Raw genomic sequence first — 23195 nt, forward strand, 5'->3', positions numbered from 1 at the left:
AGAGGATGCCCAAAGCACAGGAGTAAGAGTATATAGATGGTGACGTGGCTAAAAGCACAGAGTTTCAAGAGACACATATCTAGTTCAAATCACAGCTTTACCTCTACCACCTGGGTGAACCCAGGCAACTGATTTCAATCATCTAAGCCTTGGTTACCTCATCTGTAAAACGGAAATAATAATAGCTACTTTTGGAGTCATCTCCAAATTAAAGACAAGCTTCTTGCCATGCATAAGCTCTCTTTCCCCTTTTCTGTGGGATATAATTATTCTGAAGTCACTTTCACTCAGATGTAACCATTCAGAAAAGAATAACACGCCGAGGGATGCTGAAAGGACCTGAGTTCCTGAATGATCTCAAGGTGCAAAGCTGCCCCACCAGCCTAGACAGGCTGGACTACTCTTGAAAAAGAAGTACATTTCTACCATCAGTAGGTCTCTTTGCAATAGCAGCTTAGCTTAATTAATACATTAACGAATCTCATTAGCCTACAGTCAAGCAATGAAAGTGTAGGTTGAAGCATATGAAATTGCTGCTTTTGTGGGTGAAAAACAGTTGAATATCAGGATACAGCTCAACCTAATGAGATCTAGTCAGATATTTTAAGTAAAGGAAAACTCTTTTCTTCACAATAGGTACTTCACCCATAATTAATGTGTAGTGAAATAAGATTCAATATACAGAAGCTATAAAACATCACTGAAAGAAATTAAAGAAGGTCTAAATAAATAGGAAGATATCCCATGTTCATGGATTGAAAGACAATATTATCTAGATGGCAATACTCCCCAAAGTGATCTACAGACTTAACATAATCCCTATCAAAATTCTAGCTGCCTAATTCTCAGAAACTGACAAAATGATCCTAAAATTCGTATGGAAATTGAAGAGATTCAGAATAGCCAAAACAATCTTGAAAAAGAAGAAAGTTGGAAGACTCATACTTCCTAATTTCAAAACTTAGTACAAAGCTACAGTTCTTAAAACAGGTGGCACGGGCAAAATGGGAGACACATAGATCAATGGAGTAGAATTGAGAGTCCAAAAATAAACTCTTTCATTTGTGGTGAACTGCTTCTTGACAGGGATGCCAAGACAATTCAATGAGGAAAGAAACAGTCTTTTAAACAAATGGTGCTAGGACAACTAGATAGCCACATGTAAAAGAATGAAGCCGGACTCCTACCTCACACCACATACAAAAATTAGGTCAAAATGGAACAAAACGGAACAAAATGGACCTATATGTAAGAGCTAAAATTACAAAACTCTTAGAAGAAAACATACGTATAGAACTTCATGACTTCGTTTCTTAGATATGACACCAAAAGCACAAGCAATCAAAGAAAAAAACTGATAAACCGAACGTCGTCAAAATTAAAAATGCTTGTGTTTCAAAGGATACCATCAGGAAAGTGAAAAGAAAACCCACAGAATGGGAGAAATTATTTGCAAATCATGCATCTGATAAGGGACTTGTATCTGGAATATATAAAGAACACTTTCAACATAAAAATGGAAGGACATATAACCCAATTTTAAAATTGGCAAAGGATTTGAACAGATATTTATTCAGAGAAGATATACAAATGGCCAATAAGCACATGGAAAGATGCTCGATGTCATTAGGGAAACACAAATCAAAACCACAGTGAGATATACCACTTCACATCCACTAGGATGGCTATAATAAAAAATAACAAGTGTTGAGAGGATGTGGAGAAATTGGAACCCTCATGCGTTGCTAATGGTAATGGCTGTGGTAAAAAACTGTCTGGCAGTTCCTGAAAAAGTTAAATATAGAATTACCATATGAATCAGAAAATTTCACTCCTAGGTGTATACCATCCAAGAGAACTGAAAACATATGTTCACACAAAAGCATGTAAACAAATGTCCATAGCAGCATTATTTACATTAGACAAAAAGTGAAACAACCCAAATGTCCATCAACTAAAGAACAGACAAATTGTGGTATACCCATATGATGGAATATGATTCAGCTATTAAAAGAATGAAGTTCTGAAAAACATATATGAACCCTGAAAACATTATGCAGATGAAAAAAGCCAGTCACAGAAGATCACATACTGTATGATTCCATTTATATGAAATGCCCAGAAGAGGCAAATCCACAGCAACAGAAAATAAATTAGTGGTTGCCAGGGGGTAGGGGTAGGGGGTATTAGGGAATGACTACTAATAGGTATTGAGGGTCTTTTTGAGTGATAAAAAATATTCTGGAAATAGTTAGTGGTTGTCATGGGTTGAATGGTGGCCCTGAAAAGATATGTCCATGTCCTAATACCCAGAATCCTTATTTGGAACAGAATCTGCCCCAGAGTCTCTGGAGAGAGTATGGCCCTGCTGATACCGATTTCAGACTTCTGGCCTCTAGACTGTAAATTTGTATTGCTTTAGGCCACCAGGTTCGTGGTAATTTGTTGCAGCAGCCTTAGGAGACTAATAACAATGATGATCAATGTAAAACATTGTAAATTTACTAAAAACCACTGGCTTATACATTTTAAAAAGTGCACTTTACAGTATGTGAGTAATACCTCAATGAAGCTGTTATTTAAAATATACACACACACAAGCTCACTTTACACCAAGTAAAATATACACGCACAACAAGCTCACTTTACAACAAGAAGCAACAACTTCATAGATGAGATACGATGATCATCTACAGTCCTTTCTTTTGCCTACCAAGGTGATGCTACTGTCTCACAGTCATGAGGATGCTTACTCTGTAGATGCTCATCCTCCCATCAGTGGGAGAAAGATTTTTAGACCCAACATGTCCTTGTGACCTCTTGGGCTGACATTAACTAAGGGGAACGGTTGGTCTAATCTTTGACTCTGCAGTTCTGGGCGCATGCTTGAGACCTATCTTTTCCCATTTCTATATCAATGCTCAACAGGCAAGACAGAGCCTTGACTAAAAGCTTAACTGGATAACTGGAAAGGATAATTTCCAGCCCACGCAGAAAAAAAGAGACAGCACAAACAATACTCATCAGCTGAAGGGCTTATAGTGAGAACAAGTCCAACGGTAACAGCCACTGTTGCTAAGGAAGCCAGGGTGACTGTGGGGAAGGTCTCCAGGAGTGTCTGGGTACCCTCACCACCCTGGAGGTCAGTACACACTGCCCCTAGAATCTCCTGGTCCTTCCTAGGGAGCAATCACCAACACAAAGGGGCCTACACAGAGGTGGTACTTGCCCCATAGCACCGGGGAGATTTCTGGCAGATGAAGGTGTTAGAAACTGTCCTTTGGCAACGTGGGATTTAGTGTAGATTGCTCTGAAGGGGTCACCTAGACCTACCTGGGGTGCCTGGGATTCTATGCAACCTCAATTCTCCAAGTCCCGAAGCATCTGTGCAGCCAAAATAGATCTGGGGGGGGCACTGACCCTGCACCTCTGGACCTTACCTCCACACGTCGCTGCCTTTGGAAAACATGGAGGCACGAATGACTTCAGGTGCCATCCAGGCATACGTCCCTGCTGCGCTCATCTTGGTGGTTCGGTGCCATTCCCGAGCCAGGCCAAAATCGGTGATCTTCAGAACCTTTTTGCTCAGGTCTCCGTTCTCCACCTTCTGGAGGATCAGTACTGGGCAAGGAAAGGAATACAGAAGAAACCAGAGTCTGCGTGAATCACAGGGAAACCACACAATACAGACCCCTCCCGCCATCCTCTTGTCCTGTCCTGCAGGCTCCATCACGTGGCTACCATGGGTGGATGGTGGGAGCCACCATCTTTAAACACCTAGGATGCATCCGTTTTGGTGCCAAGTATTTTACAGGCATTATCTTCAACCCTCGCAACAACCTTACGAGGTACATACTATTGCCATCGCTGCTCTACAAACAGATGAGGAAACTGAGATACAGCACCACTAAATAAATCTTCCAAGGCCACTCAACTAATAAGCCAGGACTGAAACCCTGGCAGCCTGGCTGGAGAGCCTTCCCTGTTGCCATGACACCATACGGCCCACTCACACCCTACGAAAGAAGAGCTGTGGGGTCACAGCCTACCCTTCTGAGGAGCGGATACCTGGCCTTCCTGACTTCCAGGCCGCCGCTGGGCTTTAAGCACTCTCACAGCACCAGGAGTGGAGGTGCCTGCTGGGCTTTTAAGGTTTCCGACAGTGTCTCAACAGTTTCCATGAACCTTTCCACGTTACTTTATTTAAAGTCTTAAGAAAGCATGTCTTAGTTTCAGGTGTACAACATTGTTAACCAACTATACTCCAATATAAAATAAAAATTAAAGAAAAAAAAAGCATGTCATTTGGGCAGAGATTTTCCCTTAATCCAGGAGCTCACCAGCACCCACTGGGGAGTGGCTGACAGGTTGGAGGTCAGAGGGCACACACGCTGATGCTCACCCACATGACGGCTCCAGCGAGAAGCATGCCCTCGTGGGAGCCAATCTCCCCCAAAAGAGCAAAAACGCCCATTGACTAAAGTGCCGTAAGCAAAGGCCAGAAACCCTGCCTGAGTCGGCAGCTAGCGAGCTCCTGGGATATGACGAAGCCGAGCCTCCATTTCCACAGGTGGGACGGTTCCAAGGGCCCTGGGTCAGGACCACCTCTGTGGGCCAGAGGCTGAGCCACCGGGAGTTCAGAGCTCTGTACATGGGATTTCAGGGAAGGAAGGAAGGTTCTCTCTGCCGTTCAAGTCTAAATGGGGAGAGTGGGGTAAGGGGGCTGGATTTTGGGGCAAGAGCCGCAGGGAGTCCCTCAAGTCACACGACGGTACTTTTCTCTTCCTGGTCCCCCAAACCCCGCCCCGGCACACGTCCACTGAAGTGTTACATAATGAAAGGACGTGGGCCAAAGATCTCTACGTCCTACATGCTTCCCAGAACATCAGCAGTAAAGAGGGATTACAAGCAGCTATAGGGCTGGAAGCATAAGAGAAGTCAGTGCCAGCCACTCCCTAGATCTAATGGACTAAGCCTCCTTCCTCCACACCCTCCCCCCTGCTCCCCTGACACACCCCACCCGCTCCAACCTTCTAGCATCCTGATGGGTCCAAGCCTCTAAAAGCTTGGGCGGATGAAAACGAACAAACAAAACACAACTTCCTACATCTCATCTAATCACAAAACTCTTTCCAGATTCTTCTGTGCCTTTCTCCTCTTCTCTGCGGGTAGACAGATAACGGACTGACATGCATTCAGACTGCTGGAGAAGTGGCACCACAGAAACCCACCATGCCCTCTGCAGTGGCGGCAACCAGGGGCTGAGTATTTCCCTGAGTCGCCTTTAAATGGAGGATTCAGAGAGAGCCTTTCCCCTTACAGATCTAATGGGGCTCAGTCCTGTCACCCGAGGCCTCCAGGTGGCTGGGACAGGGTGAGGTAGGAGGATGGTAACAGTTTCACGATGCTGTATGGGTCCAGCTGAGCTTTCTCAGAGACTCTGCGGGAAAGGGAAGGCAGAGAGGTTTAGATCCTGCGACAGGAAACTGGATTTTACAAATGGGATGGCATGCTGAAGATGATTTTTAAAATACATCAGTCTGTCAGATGGCTTAAGAGGGATGGCCGAAAGATGAAGACGGGGCAAGAAGCAGCCCAGGGGCAGTCTGTCTAAACTGGAATGCATTTAGACAGTGCGCGTCCAGCCCAGTTCCACCTAATCTCCATGACTCCCTGATGCCTTACATCCAGCTGACCTCAAACATTTATCCCAACAGGAAAAATGCCCCTGAAGGCATCTGAGTTAGAAAGCCCTGGCCTAGGGGTCCTGCCCCCAGCAAAGGAGAGCAGGCTATGATCCTGGCAGCTAGTAATTCCGGCAATGATTCTCAAGAACAGTGTCCTGAAATACTGATATCTACCAAGTACGCATTACTATTAACAACTAAAGCAACAAAGTTTGTGAAAGCTTTACTTTTTTTATTTTGAGATTTTAAAAATTGAGATGAAATTCACATAACATGAAATTAACCATTTTAAAGTGAACAATTCAGTAGCATTTAGTACATTCACAACGTCGTACAACCATCCCCTCTACCTAGTGCCAAAACATTTTCATCACCCCCAAAAAGGAAATTCCACACCCATTAAGCATTGTTCCCCATTCTCCCCTCTTCCCAGCCTCTGGCAACCACCAACCTGCTTCCTATCTCTATCGATTTACCTATTCTGCATATTTCATATAAATAGAATCATACAATATGTGACACATCTGGTTATTTCACTTAGCATCATGTTTCCAAGGTTCATCCACATTGTTGCTCATACCAGCACTTTACTCCTTCTTCTGACTGCATAATATTCAATCATATGTATATACCACTATTTGTTTCTCCTTCTGTCCATTGACAGACATTTGGGTTGTTTCCATCTGTTGGTTACTGTGAATCTACTATGAACACGTGTACACGTATACTTGTTTGAGTACCTGTTTTCAATTCTTTAGGAGTGGAATTACTCGTTTATATGGTAATTCTATGTTGAACTTTTTGAAGAATCAGCAAACTGTTTTCCACAGCAGCTGAACCATTTTACGTTCCCATTAGCAATGTATGAAGGTTCCAATTTCTCCACATCCTCGCCATACTTGCCATTTTCCTTTTTCTTTTTATTATAGCCATTCTAGTGGATGTGAAGTGGTATCTCACTGTGGTTTTGATGTGCGTTTCCCTAATGACTAACGACGTTGAGCATCTTTTCATGTGCTTTTTGGCCATTTGTATGTCTTCTCTGAAGAAATGTCTGTTGTTTTGTTGTTGAGTTATGAGTTCTTTATATACGCTGGATACTAGACCCTTATCAAATATGTGATTTGCAAATATTTTTCCCTCTCTGTAGGCTGTCTTTTTACTTACTTGATAATGTCCTTTGATGTACAAAAGTTTTTAAGAAGTCCACTTAATCTATTTTTCCTTTTGTTGCTCATATAGTACTTTTGATGTAATACCAAAGAGCTGTCAAATTCAAGTTCATGAATTCAAGTTCATTTGCCCCTATGTTTTCTTCTAAGAGTATTACAGTTTCAGCTCTTATATTTAGGTTGTTGATCCATTCTCCTTTAATTTTTGTATATCATATGAGATAGGGGTCCAACGCCATCCTTTTGCATGTGAATATCCACTTTTCCCAGTACTGTTTGTTAAAGGGGAAAGCTTTACTTTTTAAAACAGAGTGGAGCATAGTTCTCCCCAAACATGTTTTCCTGTGTAGGAGAGAAAGGTTATATTCACAGCAGCTTACTTATCTGTACCACTGCTGTGAGCCCATTCGAAGCTTCTACCGCTGACAAGCAGCTGCAGCAGTAACAAACTATTGTGCTTTACTTCTTGGAAAACTTAAGGGTGTTTTATCAAAATCTGGTGGAGTCCATGAAAGTGTATTGTGTAAACCTCCCCTTGCATGGGGGGCAGTGGAACAAATGCTGAAAACTAACAAATCCAAGTCAAGAGGGGCCCAGCCACGATAGGAGAAAGAGAAGAAAAAGATGCATTTGAACTAAAATCCTAGTGATTAACCAGATATAGGGGCTTGATGGAGAAGGGAGACATCTCCCGCCTTTCAGACATGGGTGACAAGTAGAATGGTAGTGCCCCTGAGAAGTTGAAAGACAAAGCCCATTTGAGGAAACCAAGTTCAGTCTGGGACATAATGGATTTAGGGTGACAGTAACAACAGTCAGTGCAGAACAGAAAAAAAAAAAAAAAGAGCAGACAATCTAAATCCCAGGCTTGACATTTTCTATGTAACCCTGGGTAACTTTCATAGACTCTACATCTCTATTCCTGCTTCTATAAAATGGGGATAAAGTTTAAAGGCAATACAGTAATAAAGCACCTAGCAGAATGCCTGACACATAATTAGGAACTCAGGACATTACAGCTATCATTACTACTATTACGACTAAGTGTCTCATACATAAGTGGAAACCATGGGACTCCAAGTTCAAGGTATTGAGAACCCTGGTAGGAAGCCTGGCAGGCCCTGACACATAATAACCATGTAATAAATTTTTACTGTATAAATAAATGGAATGGTTGATTAAATAATAATGATAGCTACCCATTATTGCTCATTTACTATGTACAGGCATACCTCGTTTTATTGTGTCTCACAGATACTGCATTTTTTACAGATTGAAGGTTTGTGAGAACCCTGCACTGAGCAAGTTTATTGGTGCCATTTTTCCAACAGCATTTGCTCACTTCCTGTCTCTGTGTCACATGTGGTAATTCTCACAATATTTCAAACTTTTTCATTATTATTACGTCTGTTATGGTGATCAGTGATCTTTGATCTTACTGTTGTAATTGTTTTGGGGAACCACAAACCATGCCCATATAAGATGGCAAACTTAATCGGTAAGTGCTGTGTGTGTTCTTGACTTCTTCACCAACTGGCTGTTCCCCCATCTCTCTTCCTCTCCTCGGGCCTCCTTATTCCCTGAGACACAACAATACTGAAATTAGGCCATGTAATAACCCTACTATGGTTTCTAAGTGTTCAGGTGAAACTCTCTCACTTTAAATCAAAAACTAGAAATGATTAAGCTTGGTGAGGAAGGCATGTCAAAAGCCAAAAAAGGCCAAAAGCTAGGCCTCTTGTATCAGTGAGTCAAGTTCTGAATGTAAAGGGAAAGCTCTTGAAGGAAATTAAAAGTGCTACTCCAGTGAACACACGAATGATAAGAAAGCAAAACAGCCTTAGTGCCAATATGGAGAAAGTTTTAGTGCTCTGGATAGAATATCAAACCAGCCACAACATTCCCTTAAGCCAAAGCCTAAACCAGAGCAAGACCCTGACTCTCTATGAAGGCTGAGAGAGGTTAGGAAGCTGCAGAAGAAAAGTCTGGAGCTAGCAGAGGTTGGTTCATGAGGTTTAAGGAAAGAAGCCGCAAGTGCTCATGTAGAAGCTGCTGTAAGTTATCCAGAGATCTAGCTAAGATCATTAATGAAGGTGGCTCCACTAAACAACAGATTTTCAGTGTAGATGAGACAGCATTCTATTGGAAAAGGATGCTACCTAGGACTTTCATAACTAGAGATGAGAAGTCAATACCTTACTTCAAAGCTTCAAAGGACAGGCTGATTCTCTTTTTAGGGGCTAATGCAGCTGGTGACTTTAAGCTGAAGCCAATGCTCATTTACCATTCCAAAAATCCTAGGGCCCTTAAGAATTACGCTAAATATACTCTGCCTGTGTTCTCTAAATGGAACAACGAAGCCTGGATGACAGCACATCTGTTTATAACATGGTTTACTGATTACTTTAAGCTCACTGTTGAGACCTACTGCTCAGAAAAAGACTCTTTTCAAAATATTACTGCTCACTGACAATACATGTGGCCACCCAAGAGCTCTGACGGAGATGTACAATGAGATTCTTGTTGTTTTCATGCCTGCTAACACAACATCCATTCTGCACCCCGTGGATCAAGGTGCAACTTCGCCTTTCAAGACTTAAAACTATTTAAGAAATATATTTCTTAAGGCTAGAGCTGCCATAGTATTTCTCTGATGGATCTGAGCAAAGTCAACTAAAAACCTTCTGGAAAGGATTCAACATTCTAGATGCCATTAAGAACATTCATGATGTTCAAAATATCAACATTAACAGGAATTTGGAAGAAGTTGGTTCCAACCCACATGGATGACTTTGAGGGGTTCAAGACTCGGATGGAAGTAGTAACTGCAGATGTGATGGAAACAGCAACTAGAATTAGAAGTGGAGCCTGAAGATGGGACTGAATTGCTGCAAACTCATAATAAAACTTTAACGAATGAGGAGTTGCTTCTTAATGGATGAGCAAAGAAAGTGATTTCTCAAGACGGAATCTACTCCTGGTGAAGACCATTGAAATGACAAAGGTAGAATATTACATAACACTTGGTTGATAAAGCAGCTGCAGGGTTTGAGAGGACTGACGCCAATATCAAAAGAAGCTCTACTGTGGGTAAAAGGCTATCAAAAAAGCATTGTATGCTATAGAGAAATCATTTGTCTATAGATGAGAAATAAGAGTCAATCAATTCAGTAGACTTCACTGTCTTATTTTAAGAAATGGCCACCCTGATCAGCCAGCAGCCCTCGACACTGAGGCAAGACCCTCCACCAGCAAAAAGATATGACTCACTGAAGGCTCAGATGATGGTTAACATTTTTTTAGCAATAAAGTTTTTTTTTTTTTTTTTTTTTTGTGGCCTCTCCCGTTGCGGAGCATAGGCTCCGGACGCACAGGTGCAGCGGCCATGGCTCACAGGCCCAGCCACTCTGTGGGATCTTCCCAGACCGGGGCACGAACCCGTGTCCCCTGCATCGGCAGACGGACTCTCAACCACTGTGCCACCAGGGAAGCCCGCAATAAAGTATTTTTAATTAAGGTATGTACAGTTTTTTTGTGGACATAATAGACTACACTCAATAGACTACAGCATAGTGTAAACATAACTTTTATATGCACTGGGAAACCAAAAAAATTCATGTGACTTGCTTTATTGCAATACTCACTTCATTACGGTGGTCTAGAACCGAGTCTGCAATATGTCCAAGGAATATGCCTGTAGTGGCTTGATGCTCTTTACATGCTGTATGTAAAGAGCCTGACAACCATCACCTTAGTTACTCCTTGAACCAACCCTATGAATTAGGCATAATTATTTTCCTTAGTTTACTCATGCTGAAAGACACAGAAAGGTTAAGTCAGTTGTCCACAGTTAGTGAGGGCTGGAGATGGATTCCAAAGCCAGATCTCTGTTCACATGCTGTGCCATCCAGAGGACAGAAAGGAATCCTATGAGTCTTTAAGGCTTGGCTCAATTTCCACCGGATCCCTAACACTGTCATTAATCAAGTAGTCGTCACTGCTCTCCTTGTTCGTGAAGTACTCCTTCAGCACCCCAAACCAGTACCATACAATTTAACACTATATGCTTCTTTTAATTATTCCCAACTGCTGCATGTACGTGTCTCATTGTTTCCTCTAGAATGTGATGGAATATGACTCGTAGGGGGCAGAAACCCCATTCTCTTTCTTCTTTTTTTTTTTTTTTTTTTGCGGTACACAGGCCTCTCACTGTTGTGGCCTCTCCCACTGCGGAGCACAGGCTCCGGACGCACAGGCTCAGCGGCCATGGCTCACGGGCCCAGCCGCTCCGCGGCACGTGGGATCCTCCCGGACCGGGGCACGAACCCGCGTCCCCTGCATCGGCAGACGGACTCTCAACCACTGCGCCACCAGGGAAGCCCCAAATCGTGTTTTTTATACACTCTTTTATGTGTATATGCCTTTGACAGTAAACTTTTAAAAAAAAAGAAGACTAAACCAGGGGCTTCCCTGGTTGAGAGTCCGCCTGCCGATACAGGGGATGCGGGTTCGTGCCCCGGTCCAGGAGGATCCCACGTGCCGCGGAGCGGCTGGGCCCGTGAGCCATGGCCGCTGAGCCTGTGCGTCTGGAGCCTGTGCTCCGCAGTGGGAGAGGCCACGACAGTGAGAGGCCCGCGTACCGCAAAAAAAAAAAAAAGATTTAAAGAAAATAAGAAGAAAACCCATATGACTCCATCCAGTCCCTTAGAAGCTCCACACGTTCCTCTCCATCACATCCCTTCCCTCTCCCCAGACGTCTCACAATCTTGACTTCTGTTATTTATCCCTTTACCTCACTTTGTCATCTTACCACCTATGGATATATCCATAAATTAAGATATTGCTTAGTTTTGTAAAAGTGAGTGACAAGCACAAACGTAGCTGTGTATACTAGTTTCCTAGGGATGCCTAACAAACTAACACAAATGTGGTGGCTTAAAACAACCGAAATCTACTGTCTCTCAGGTCTGACGGCAAGAATTCTAGTCTAAAATCAAGGTGTCGGCCATGGCCATGCTACCTCCAAAGGCTGCAGGGAGAATCCTCCCTTGCCTCTTCCAGCTCCTGGTGTCTGCCAGCAATTCTTGGTGTTCCCCAGCTTAGGGCAGCATAACTCCAGCCTCTTCACTGGCCATCTGCCCTCTGCGTCTGTCTCTGTTTTTCCCATGGCATTCCCATTGCTATGTGTCTGTATCCAAATTTCCCTCTTCTTATAAAAACATCAGGCATTGGACGGGGTCCAGTCCCTATCCAGTAGGACCTCATCTTCACTTGATTACAAAGATCCTATTTCCAAATAAGGTCACATTCACAGGTTAGAACTTCATCATGTCATTTTCAGGGGGACACAATTCTACCCACAATACGGTAAAAATATTGCCTTTGTTAGATGAAGGCTCTCAAGGAAATAAGCTAAATACAGCGTCTGGCCATGGTCCCAGAGAGCTGACTAGAGCCCTTTCTGGGAAAGTCAGTAAGCATGATCATATATGAGTAGTAGAAAAACTGCATAGATGACCACAGTGGGGACATTTGGCAGCAGGGAACTGCGGGGAGAGATGCAGATACTGGACATCCATCGGAAATTTGGTTGGGGAGTGGGCTCCCTGTATTTTCTGTTTCTAAATTCACTCGGGTTCTTGGGGTTGGGCAAAGAAAACACTTCTGTCTGTCCAGCCAACAGGACAAAGAGCTTCACCAGCACATGAGCAAGACAGCCAAATACAGAGAAGAATCCTGACCAGGCTCCCCAGGTAGTCCTCAGGTTAAATTGACGGAACACCAGCAATAGGTGAGTTGGTGGTGAGCGTCCCGAGTCACACTACCGGATCTAAACTGCCCCCCTCTATGTCCGATGCACAGCTGCTCTCCTGGGATCTCCTTTCACAGTCCTCAGGGGTTTCCCTTCATCTATCTCCCACGTCCTGTACCCCACTTTCTCTTTCTGCTGCTTTCTTCTCTTACTTTGGTGATATACATTCTCCAACAGCTCTTTAGAAAGAACGCATGGAAGGTACATTTTTTTTTGTTAGAAAATGTCTACATTCCATCCCCATACTTGGCATAAAAATGATTGGAGATTTTCCTTCATCGTTTTGAAGGCATCGTGCATCAATTTCTTGCTTCCAACACTGCAGTTAAGGAGCCTCGAGCCATTTTGCTTTCTGATGCTCTGTATGTGACATGTCTTTTTCTTTTGGGAAATTTTTAGTCTCTTCTTAATCCCCAGTGTTCTGAAATATCAAAGGAATAGGAATGCGCCTTGGGTGGGGACTTCGTGAGTACTTCCAAATCTGAACTCTCATGCTCTTCAGTTACAGGGAATTTTCTTGAAGTATCTTACTGTTATTTTCCTCCCCTATATTTCTCTGTTTTTTCTCTCTCTAGAACCTCTATTATTTACGTATTAGTCTTTCTTTACTGGTCCTCCAGTTTTCTTATCTTTTCTCCTCTATTTTTCATCTTTTTTGCTTTTTAATCTTCTTTCTGAGATGTCATCACTTTGTCTTCTAACCCTTCTATTGGGTTTCTTCTCATTTCCCCTATCATGATTGTAATTTCTAATGGACCTCTGTTTTGTTCTCTGAATTTTTTTTTCAGTTGAGCGGCAAGAGCACATGTAGCTGTGTAATGCCTGTTTCTGTAATACGGGCACAATATCCTTTCTTTTACCTGAGCATATTACTAATGGTTCTTTTTTTATTTCTTTTTTTCTCCCAGTGCAGTCTGTCTCAGCTGCTTTTTCTATTTGTGCTTTGGTCTCTAATGCACTTTTGCTCAGAGTTGCTGTACTCCTTGATTGTCTGTTCATGATCAAGAACCAAATTGGGCTTATGCTTTAAAAAGGAAGTCCTTATGTTTCAAAGGTACATACTGAAATATTTACCCAAAAAAATATAATGTCGCAGATGTACTTCAAAATAATCAAGGGTGGAAATGAGTGGGGTGACTGAAGAGACAAGATTACCCATGAGTTGGTCATTTTGGAAACTGTCTGAGTACATGGGGGTTCATTATGCTGTTTCTCCTTCCTTGTGTGTGTTTTCCATAATAATAAGTTTGGGCGGGGGTTGGGGGCAAGGAGTGAGGGATCAAAAGCTAACTAGAACCTCTAAGCACACAGAAGGAATCTGTCAACTTTGAGCTTCTCTGTAGGGAGAGCCAGGGAAGCCTAGACAAGAATACCTGCGGTCATTCTGTTGAGCTGGTCAAGCACTCTTCCAATTGTGGGAAAATAAAGGTCTGGCTGCCAGTGTGCTGGGAATCAAGTCGCGGGAGGGTCAAGGTGGTCGCAGGCTTCCGTATGTAAACAGTTATCTCATCACTCCATTTTTAAATTAAAGTTCCCATACCCATACCCTGTGCCTGCGTCCCCCAGTCCAGAAACCATTTTCCTCTTCCAAAAGGAAAGGCAGTCAGCTGGCTGCACGGAGTGGAGGAGGAATGCATTTCATATCATCGTTACCTGACCCGTTTTATTTTAGCACCCGCTTCACTCCAGTTCTGGAGGTACCTGGTGCTGCCAGTTCCTAGGCTTTTAGGGATTCTGTGATATAAATTCGTTCTTTGCTTTCCTCACTGTCAGGTTAAAATTATCTTTCTCAAACCTCCTAAGTTAGTTACGGCTCATCTGTTTTCCAGCTTCTAAAACTTCGCTACTGTTGTCTGCTCTGCTGTTGGTCTTGTGAGTTCCTGTAGTTCTAGCTGGGTTTTAAGAGAGCACAAGCTGAGGTAGTATTTGTATGTGTTCAGTCTGCCATCCCAGCCCAGATCCTGCCTTTGCTTTCGTTTGTTTGCTGGGGTAGGGAGAAGGAAACTGACGTAGCCTGTATCCAAAGGTATCCTGCAGGGTCTTCCAGCTTTCCTTGGCTTGGTTCTTCTATCTCTCCCAGTTGGAGAAATCTGTCCTCTTGCTCGCTCCTGTCAAAGCTCAGAGTTCAACCACCAGATGTATGTCACAGCATCCTCTCCCACCTTAACCAGAACAATCTCTGAGCTTCAACAAGAAAGAAAGGAAAAAGCAACAGATGAAGACCCAGAACGCCTGGGTTCTGGCTTCAGCACTGTGCGATCTTCACCAGGCCCCTGTGCCCCCATCTCTGACATTCTCAGAGTCTATAATTCCCTGAAAGCTGTGTTGGTCTCTCCTGGGGTCAGCCAGGCTCCACCACCCGTCTGAGCTGAAGGACAGCTACACTCAAGGGCGAAGAGGAGTTAGGCCAAATGATTCTACCCCAGAGAAAAGCTCCACTCACCAGACACAGCCAGGCCTGAGTCAGCATTGGAGACGCTAGCTTCCTGCAGCCCACTGCCTGCAGTGGAGGTGGGAAGAAGACCTTGGGCTCCAGCCCCACCCAGCAGCCCAGGGTACCAACAGGCCAGCAGTAAGCACACAGCAGGCCCTCTGTGGTGCTGAATCAGCCAGAGCCACATAGAAGAGCCTCGCTCATGGGGCACCAGCACGCAGTGAGAGCACGGCCAACATCCAAGCCCCAGCCTCTCCTGTGCCCTGGCCCTCAGCCCACTGTCCCTCCAGGCAAGACCAAGAGAGGCCAGACAGACTTGCTTGCCCAGGCAAATGATTCACCACCTAGACTTCTTGACTCTGTGTCTCAGCAGAGGTGTGGTGCTGCCATGCCGGCAGCCGCTGAGGACCCAGCCGCGTTCAGCATCGTCAGCAGAGCTGCGCTAAGCCAGCAGAGAGAACCGTGCTTCCCAACAAACATTTGGGCACAGGCAGCCAGAAATCCCTGTCGGAAGAGCTACAGAAAGGTGGGGAGAACCGGGTGCTTGGGGATTTAGGTTCCACCCCCTCTTGGTAAAGAAGAGGAAACCAAAGTTAATGGATGTGTGCGATGCACTCCTGGCAAAGCCAGGGGACATTCGGTACAATGAGCGACCTTGTCCTATGACCCAGAGCCAGGGCAAAGCTGAACTGTAATGACCTCCCTTTCTGGGCCTGTAACCTGAAGAGGCATAATGGGCGCTCCATTAACACTTGTCCTGAATGAATGAATACAAACCACCCGCAAAGGTTTCTAATTAAGTCAGTTAAGGAGTGGCCCCCAAATACCTGTTTGAGGGTTGACTACACTGGCTTCACCAAAGAAGCTACAGCAATGATTCCTAATCTTTTAAAATATGTCCGTTCAGCTTACAAAATGTTATTATGATGGCAGATGTACTTTTAGTGTGTATTGATTAAGAAAAAAACAATAACCAGAGCTCATGTTCGGGGGGGGGGCCTTCGTGTGCGCTGCAGCTGAGCTAAGTTATTTAAATGCATGATCTTTTTTTTCTTTTTTTTTAATAAATGTATTTATTTATTTATATATTGGCTGCATTGGGTCTTCGTTGCTGTGCACGGGCTTTCTCTAGTTGGGGCAAGCGGGGGCTACTCTTTGTTGCGGAGCACAGGCTCCAGGTGCACGGGCTTCAGTGGTTGTGGCACGCGAGCTCGGTAGTTGTGGGGCACGGGCCTAGTTGCTCCGCGGCATGTGGGATCTTCCCGGACCAGGACTTGAACCCGTGTCCCCTGTACTGGCAGGCAGATTCTTAACCACTGCGCCACCAGGGAAGTCCTACGTGCATAATTTTATCTAATTCTCTCAACCATTCGGGAAGCCACTTCAGACGTGGAGAGTGAAATTCAGAGAGGCTGGTCCACAGGTGCAAGAGGCAGGGTCAGGACACAAGCCAGGTCTGGAGGAAATCACAACGAGAGCCCAGGACCACCATGCTGTATTAAACACCCCGATGAAGAGTGCTTTTAAATGAATTTGTATTTTATCAACACAACAGCACCTACACACCTTTGAAAAACAGAAATAGGAATAGTTACACTTTCTACAATGCATTTAGATTCAAAGGCACCTAGCAGTAGCCCCCTCCCCAGGGGTCTGCAGCCCACCACTGGGAACTGCTGACCACAGTGCTGCCCCTGGAAGACCGCTCTGCAAAAAAACAGCCAGTAACTGTCCCTGAGGAAAGGATCCACCTGTCTGCCATCATCTCGCATCCAAGCAGGTGTCCCAAAGCCTGTGCCTCCAGAGGAGTGGATGGGAGAGCATCTCCAAGGAAGGGTTAAAAGAGAAGGACAGAGTCAGCAGCATTTGTGATAAAGAGAAAACAAAGTGAAAACACAGCAGAAACGAACTGCTACTTTAGCAATCCTGGCAACGTATCATGAAAGGACTAACAAGGGATTAATGATAGGAAAAGAGCCTAAAATCTGTGACCTAGACTGCTAGTCGCCCTGCAGTGGTTACTCTCCCCTCCTCCCATAGTAACAGAACCCTCCATTTCAAGATGGGCACCTGGCCACGGATAACATTAACATTTCCCAGGCTCCTTGTTTCAAGGTACAGCCAAGTGACTAAAAGGTATCTTGTGGCTGCTTTCTGTAACCTGTCTTGAAAGACATCAGCTCAGGGCCTTTGGCCCTTCTTTTCACCCCTTCCTACACTGTGCTACCCAGAACATGAATGTGATAGCTGGAGCTACCATCTTGGACCAGGAGGAGAAGATCATGCCCAAAAGTTGGCAGAGCTATGGATGGGAAGGAGTGTAGGGCTCGTGGAACAGAGATGCCATGCCAACCATGGACTGTCTCCCGTCCAACTTTTACATACAAGAGAAAAACTTCTTATTTCAGCCACTGTTACTTTGGGTGTCTGTTTCTCAGAGCTAACCTAATCTAACTAATACAAAGTTCAATTCCACTACTACAAAATCTCTTTATAGCAAAACAGAAGTAGACATATTAACATTGAAAATCTAAACCAAAAGCAATATTCCAGGCAATAAAATCTCCATAAGATATAGCCAAAGATTTGGACGGCCTCTCCAAGCTGCTATAAAATGATTCAACTTGAGACGTGTTTCAGCTGCATATTTTTTTTTAAGTAGAATGTCATGTTCTATATTAAGTGTTTACTTAAATCCCTCCCCCCCAGAAGCCCACATGTATAGAGGGCCCATATGCATTGTGTTAAGTACAGAGTGTTCAAATATAAATTAAACCAGTACCTCCCCTCAAGAAGATCACTAGCCAAGAGGGAGATTCAGGGAGTAAGAAAAGCTAGAGCAGGAGGTCTTTATTTTTTATTATGAGCCTTGTGATATAATTTGGCTTGTTAAACTAGATACTGTACATGCATTACTTTAAAAATACGTGTAAAGGAGATGCAGTAGGCAATTTAATAATATATGTGACATATTATAATAAAGTATTAGTATACCAAAATACATAATTTGATCATACTACTTTTTGTTAAGAATATGCTATCTATCACATAGAAAAACACCTGAAGGATATATACCTAAATGCTATCAGTAGTTATCTCTGGGTACTGGGATTTGGGGTAACAAGTTTTTTTTTTTTATGTTCATCTATATTGTTGAAATCGCTAAAATAAACGTGTATTTTTTTGTTAAAATTATGTCATTTAATAATAACAATAGCTACCATTTCTTGCATGCCTGCTATGTCCCAGGTATAATACTAGGAACTTCACATACGTCACCTCATCCAGTCTTCATCGCAACTCTGCAAGGGGGGTAACATCCGCATTTTATAAGTGGGAAAGCTGGGCTCAAAGGTTAAGTAACCTTTCCACATCTAGGCAGAGAGAGAGGCAGGAGGTGACTCCTGCCCGTGCCCCTTCCCCTATACCTTGCTGCCCCCTCCCCTCGGGGGTCCCAGTGTTTTAATAGTTTCATCTCTACAATACCTTGCATCTCCACAGTGCTAGTCTCTCCTATGCCACGGTGTACGAACCGCATCTGCATTTGATGTGTCTTGGGGTGGGCTCAGATCATAAATTAATTGGGCAGGCTGCTCACCTAATCCTATGTCCTGTATGGACAGAGCCACTGCTAAGAGTGGTTTTCTCTGTCAAGTTTATGGCTAATTCTCACTGGGAGGGACAAGGAGGGATAACTGTGTCCAGAGCTGGAGAAAATTGGCAGAGAAGCCCCGGAAGCTAGGAGTCAAACCTAATTCTACTTGAGTTCACTGTCCTTTCCACTAGAACCCTGAGGGTCTCTAAAACCAAACCATTTGAGTATTGCTCTAGATCCTTCTAAGGAAGGGAACCAGCTCCTTTACTCTTAAATGGGAGTGCTTTAGAAGTAAAGACTGTAAATACTTGAGGAGCTAGAAGACACTCAAAGTAGGACAGCTTTGGCAAGGTGGAGTGGCAAAAGCTTGCTGGGGGGCAGCCTCTCACCAGCCTTAATTCAAGGCACAGGTGTGCTAAAAGCACTACGGCTGAGACAGTACATTAGCTTGAGGGTTGGGCGAAAGGTATTGACGGCGTGCAGGACAAGTAACCCTCCTGCACCACCATTTTAGATGTTTTGAGTTTTGCTTTGGGTCATACAGGCTGACCCTGCAAACTCAATACCACTGATCATCTTTAAGTCACAGCCCTCTAGATGGCATAGCTAGGCAAACCATCAGTAAGGTCAGTGGGAGAGCTGGGGAGAGAAAACTTAAATGTTCAGAAGTGTGAGGATAAGAACTCATGAAGCAGAGAAATCCTAGGATCCTGAAGTTCCGCTACCAACACTTCATCCTCAAGACAGGTGTGTATCTGGTGCTAAGCAGTAGCAGGTGGGCCCAACACAGTTGTTCAGTGAAGCCCAAAACAAAATGTTCTCAATCCAGAATCTCCACTTCAATTTACAGAATCCTCTCCCATCAGCCCTTCAGCCACTAGGCTGTAACGACTATGAAACACCCAAGACTGACCCATCTCTAACTTTCCACCCACCTCTAGGGCTCCTGGTGCTTGGCCCAGTACGGATCTAACTATCCCTTTCACAGGGCAATCTTCAGTTCCTGCCCCCACCTACACCAAGCCACCATCTGCATCTCTTTTTTCTTTTCTAAAACATGTGCCCTACCCAGTGATTCACCTCCCAAAGAGCAGAAAGGCCCTCCACAGAGTGGTAAGAAAGACTGAGTCTCATATATCAGAAAGGCAAAGAATAAGCATCAACTCTGAAACTCTGGAGCTGGGTTCCACTGCCCACTAACAGGGAAACGTTACTCATTGCTCATTCATCCCAGAAAGGACCATTCTTCTTATTCAAAACTGGGGGAAGAGGTTATTTCAGAGAGGAAGATTCTCCTTGCTCCATCACAGTCCAGGGGTCAGAAAGTCTCCCCTGTAAGTCCAGCCTGGAGCTATTAAAAATGGCCAAGGTGCACTGGATGGAATTCTGAGGCACAAGGAGCAGCCCCTCACCAGAGGGTCACGTGCCCCAGCAAGTCAACTCTTGAGATGCTGGGCTTTGTCCACAGACCTCAGGGCCCCACCCTGAGTAACTGGAGCGTCCACCTCCTTTCTGGGAAGGAGGCACCACCACCATGGGTGGAAAGGGATTTGAGGTTAACTAAAGCCTCTAAAGTACAACCGACGTCCAGGATCACACCTAGAACTGGGAGAGTATCCAGGTTGCTACTCCAAGGGATCTACACTCATCCCTACTAACATTCCTGCGTGAGAATCCACTGACTTTGGCCAGTAGAAGATACCAACTGCTCTGGTTCCTGGAAAAAGTCAGCACACACCCAGATAGGCAAAAGGGGGAGGAACACAGAGGGATGAAGAGATGATCTTATAAAGGAAAATAGGATGGCACTTCCCTCATTCTCACGTCTCTACGCCCATTCATTCTGGCCACAAGGCTACATCTGTAACCACTACCATCATCATTGCTAGTATCTATGGAGCACGCCGGGCGCTGTGCTAAGCGTTTTACACGCACTATCTCATTTAAAAAACTCAGGAGATGGGTAGTGTTTTCATCTCTATTTACAGATGAAGAAGCAAGCCGTGGCTGAATCAAGTGAGGATCTGCCTCAAAGTCACACAGCCAGGAAGTGGCAAAGCTGAGACGACTGGCTTCAGCTGCCATGCGCTTACTGATGATCTGATTCTGCCCCATCTTATTTGAGCACCTACTGTTGAGGACTCTGGAAATAACAAAGGAAGAATCTCCTCCGAAGATGGTCACAAAATACACATGTGCTCTTGGAGCTGTAAAGAAGGGTCAGGGCTTAGTCCAAGGGACAGCATCAGAAGGCCACTCTCGGTAGGCGGAATAATGTGATTCCCATCCAAAGAGAAAAAACCTTGACGCCTTGGAGAAATAGGAAAGAGTCCCTTGTAGCTGGAGCAGAACCTTCATGAGGGGGAAAAGGAAAAGATGGAGCTGGAGTGCACTGGGCTGGGGCAGGAGCGAAAGACGCAGTCCACACGGAGGAGCTGGGATCTACCCTGGAGTCACAGGCAGTTTTTAAGCAGGGAAGTGGTGTGATCAGATCTGTGTTTTAGCAAAACACGGTTGCAGTGAGACAAATGGAACTGAAAAAGCAAGAGGCCGGCAGCAAGGACACAATAAGTAACGTATTACAACTGTCCAGGGCACGTGGTGAAGAGTGAACTAGATACTACTGGGGATGGAGATGGGGATGATGGGAGAAGAGACAGAGTCATTAATTACACGTACGGGGAGAAGGAATGGCTGGCTAGTCACAGGAAAACCCTCTGGCTTTGCATGGCACACGGGAAGGTATGAGCACCCAGTGAGTACAGGGGCTTTTAGGGGCCCTATTCCCCTACGACTGCACCAACATCCTCCCACCCACTCTTCCCTTCCAACAGGGACCAAAGCTGCCCATCCCCCTCCAGCCTCTCCACAACCACGGAGGAACACGGCTCCTTCGCTTCCAGTTGTAGCCACCAACTCACACATCGCTGACTGCCACCGTCTGGACCACGTGCAGCTCCACGGTCCTGGCATGCCGAGACCAGACGTTATTGGCCAGAGCAGCTCCGTCCTGCACTGATCTGGCACGACGGGCCAGCCCCAGATGCCAGGGCCCCGTGCTTCACAGTGTCGGCCAAAGGTGTGCAGCTGAGAGCTCGGGGAACGGCCCGGGCTAAGAATCAGGCCAGAGGGGATGGATTTGATAGATGAGCTTCCCAGCGTCGGCTAGGGTGTTACTCTGGAGAACCAGTCCTCAGACAGGCACCTGGGCCTTAAGCACAATTCCGACAGGCTGGATAGTTACCACGACTGCGATACGGGGGCAGTATCGCAGTACTCAAGGAGCGTCCAGGCTTCCGGGCCACGCCCGACTCTGGCTGGCTGTGTTGTGACTATGTGCCACGGGGAATAAGGGAAAATCATGGGCACATGTGCGGACCAGCGCTTGAGAAACAGCTCAGAGCACCAGCCTTCTTCAGAATGTGCCCACACGTGTGTTTGGCACGCAATTCAACAGCAAGAGAGGTGGATTTCTGCTGCCTTTTTGGGCTGAAGGATAGAAGGGGACATGGTAGGGAACTACTCTATTTAGAGACTGACAATGGCTGGTCTCAGGCAGGCACAGCAATTCATCAGGCTGTTTCAAGCTATTTTTCAGTGACCCCTTGACCAGCCCCAGCTTTCCACAGGAACCTCCTTTTCATCTCTTCTTTGGATGCTCTACCCCCTTCCCACCTCACTCACGCCGCTGAGGAAAAGTCTTCTTACAGCCAAGCTTCCTGTGATTAAAACAGAAAAGCCGGTGCCACCTTGCTGGCCAGAGCCCCCAGTGTGTGTCTGCCGGACACCTTGCCGTTGGCAGCATCCTAAAATATGACTATTTCAAAAGACGTCCGTCCACTTGGGCACCTATAGCCATTGCCATCTTGTGCAAATTAAGCCCAGATAACACAGCTGGGACTCCAGCCCTGAGCTCGTCCAGACACAGATGGCACCAGCAGGAGACAGAAAGCCAAAGGCAGAGCCCCCCTGCAGCCACTTTCCTTATTAAAAAAAACATCTCCAACACCCGCCTGCCCTGAATACTCCCACCATCCTGGCTCAAAGTGACTGAGGACAGATGCCAGATCTCTGTCAGCCCTCGGACGCACCCAGCTACAAACTAGATAAAAATAATCACAAAAGAGTCAGCACCTCAGACCGTTGATGATTTTGTCAACAAAGAGTCATCCTTCTTTCTTGGCACGTGGGTGTGGGGTGCTGCTACATCACCGGCTCCCCAGAACCTTGTATCCCCAGCTCTGCCACCAGAGTTCCTGGGCAGGCACAGGGGGTTGACTTTCAAAATGGCACAACATCTCCCATCTTATATGCTTCCTCCAGAGGGACCCTGACACCCCTCCCACTGAAAGGTGGGTCTACTTCGCCTCTGGGTGAATCTGGGTGGGCCTGAGACTCACTTTAACTGCCAGGAGGCAGAGGAAGTGACACTGTGGGACTTCCAAGCCAGGCCAGAAAGGATGATGCAGCTTGTTCACCAGATCACCTGTGCTTG

The 23195-nt window shown here is 45.2% G+C and overlaps 1 protein-coding gene across 2 annotated transcripts in view; it reads right to left on the reverse strand.

Annotated features, from left to right (window-relative positions):
• MAP3K9 (mitogen-activated protein kinase kinase kinase 9) overlaps window positions 1–23195 on the reverse strand; it is a 70212-nt gene that overhangs the window by 22100 nt on the left and 24917 nt on the right. For both annotated transcript variants that reach the window (XM_024739645.1, XM_024739644.1), the window contains exon 3: window positions 3441–3621. In XM_024739645.1, coding sequence (XP_024595413.1) covers window positions 3441–3621 — 181 coding nt within the window. The remainder of the gene's footprint in view (window positions 1–3440; window positions 3622–23195) is intronic.

This window comes from Neophocaena asiaeorientalis, unplaced genomic scaffold (assembly GCF_003031525.2).
Source record: "Neophocaena asiaeorientalis asiaeorientalis breed wild unplaced genomic scaffold, Neophocaena_asiaeorientalis_V1.1 scaffold348, whole genome shotgun sequence".
In the NCBI taxonomy this organism is placed as follows: domain Eukaryota; kingdom Metazoa; phylum Chordata; class Mammalia; order Artiodactyla; family Phocoenidae; genus Neophocaena; species Neophocaena asiaeorientalis.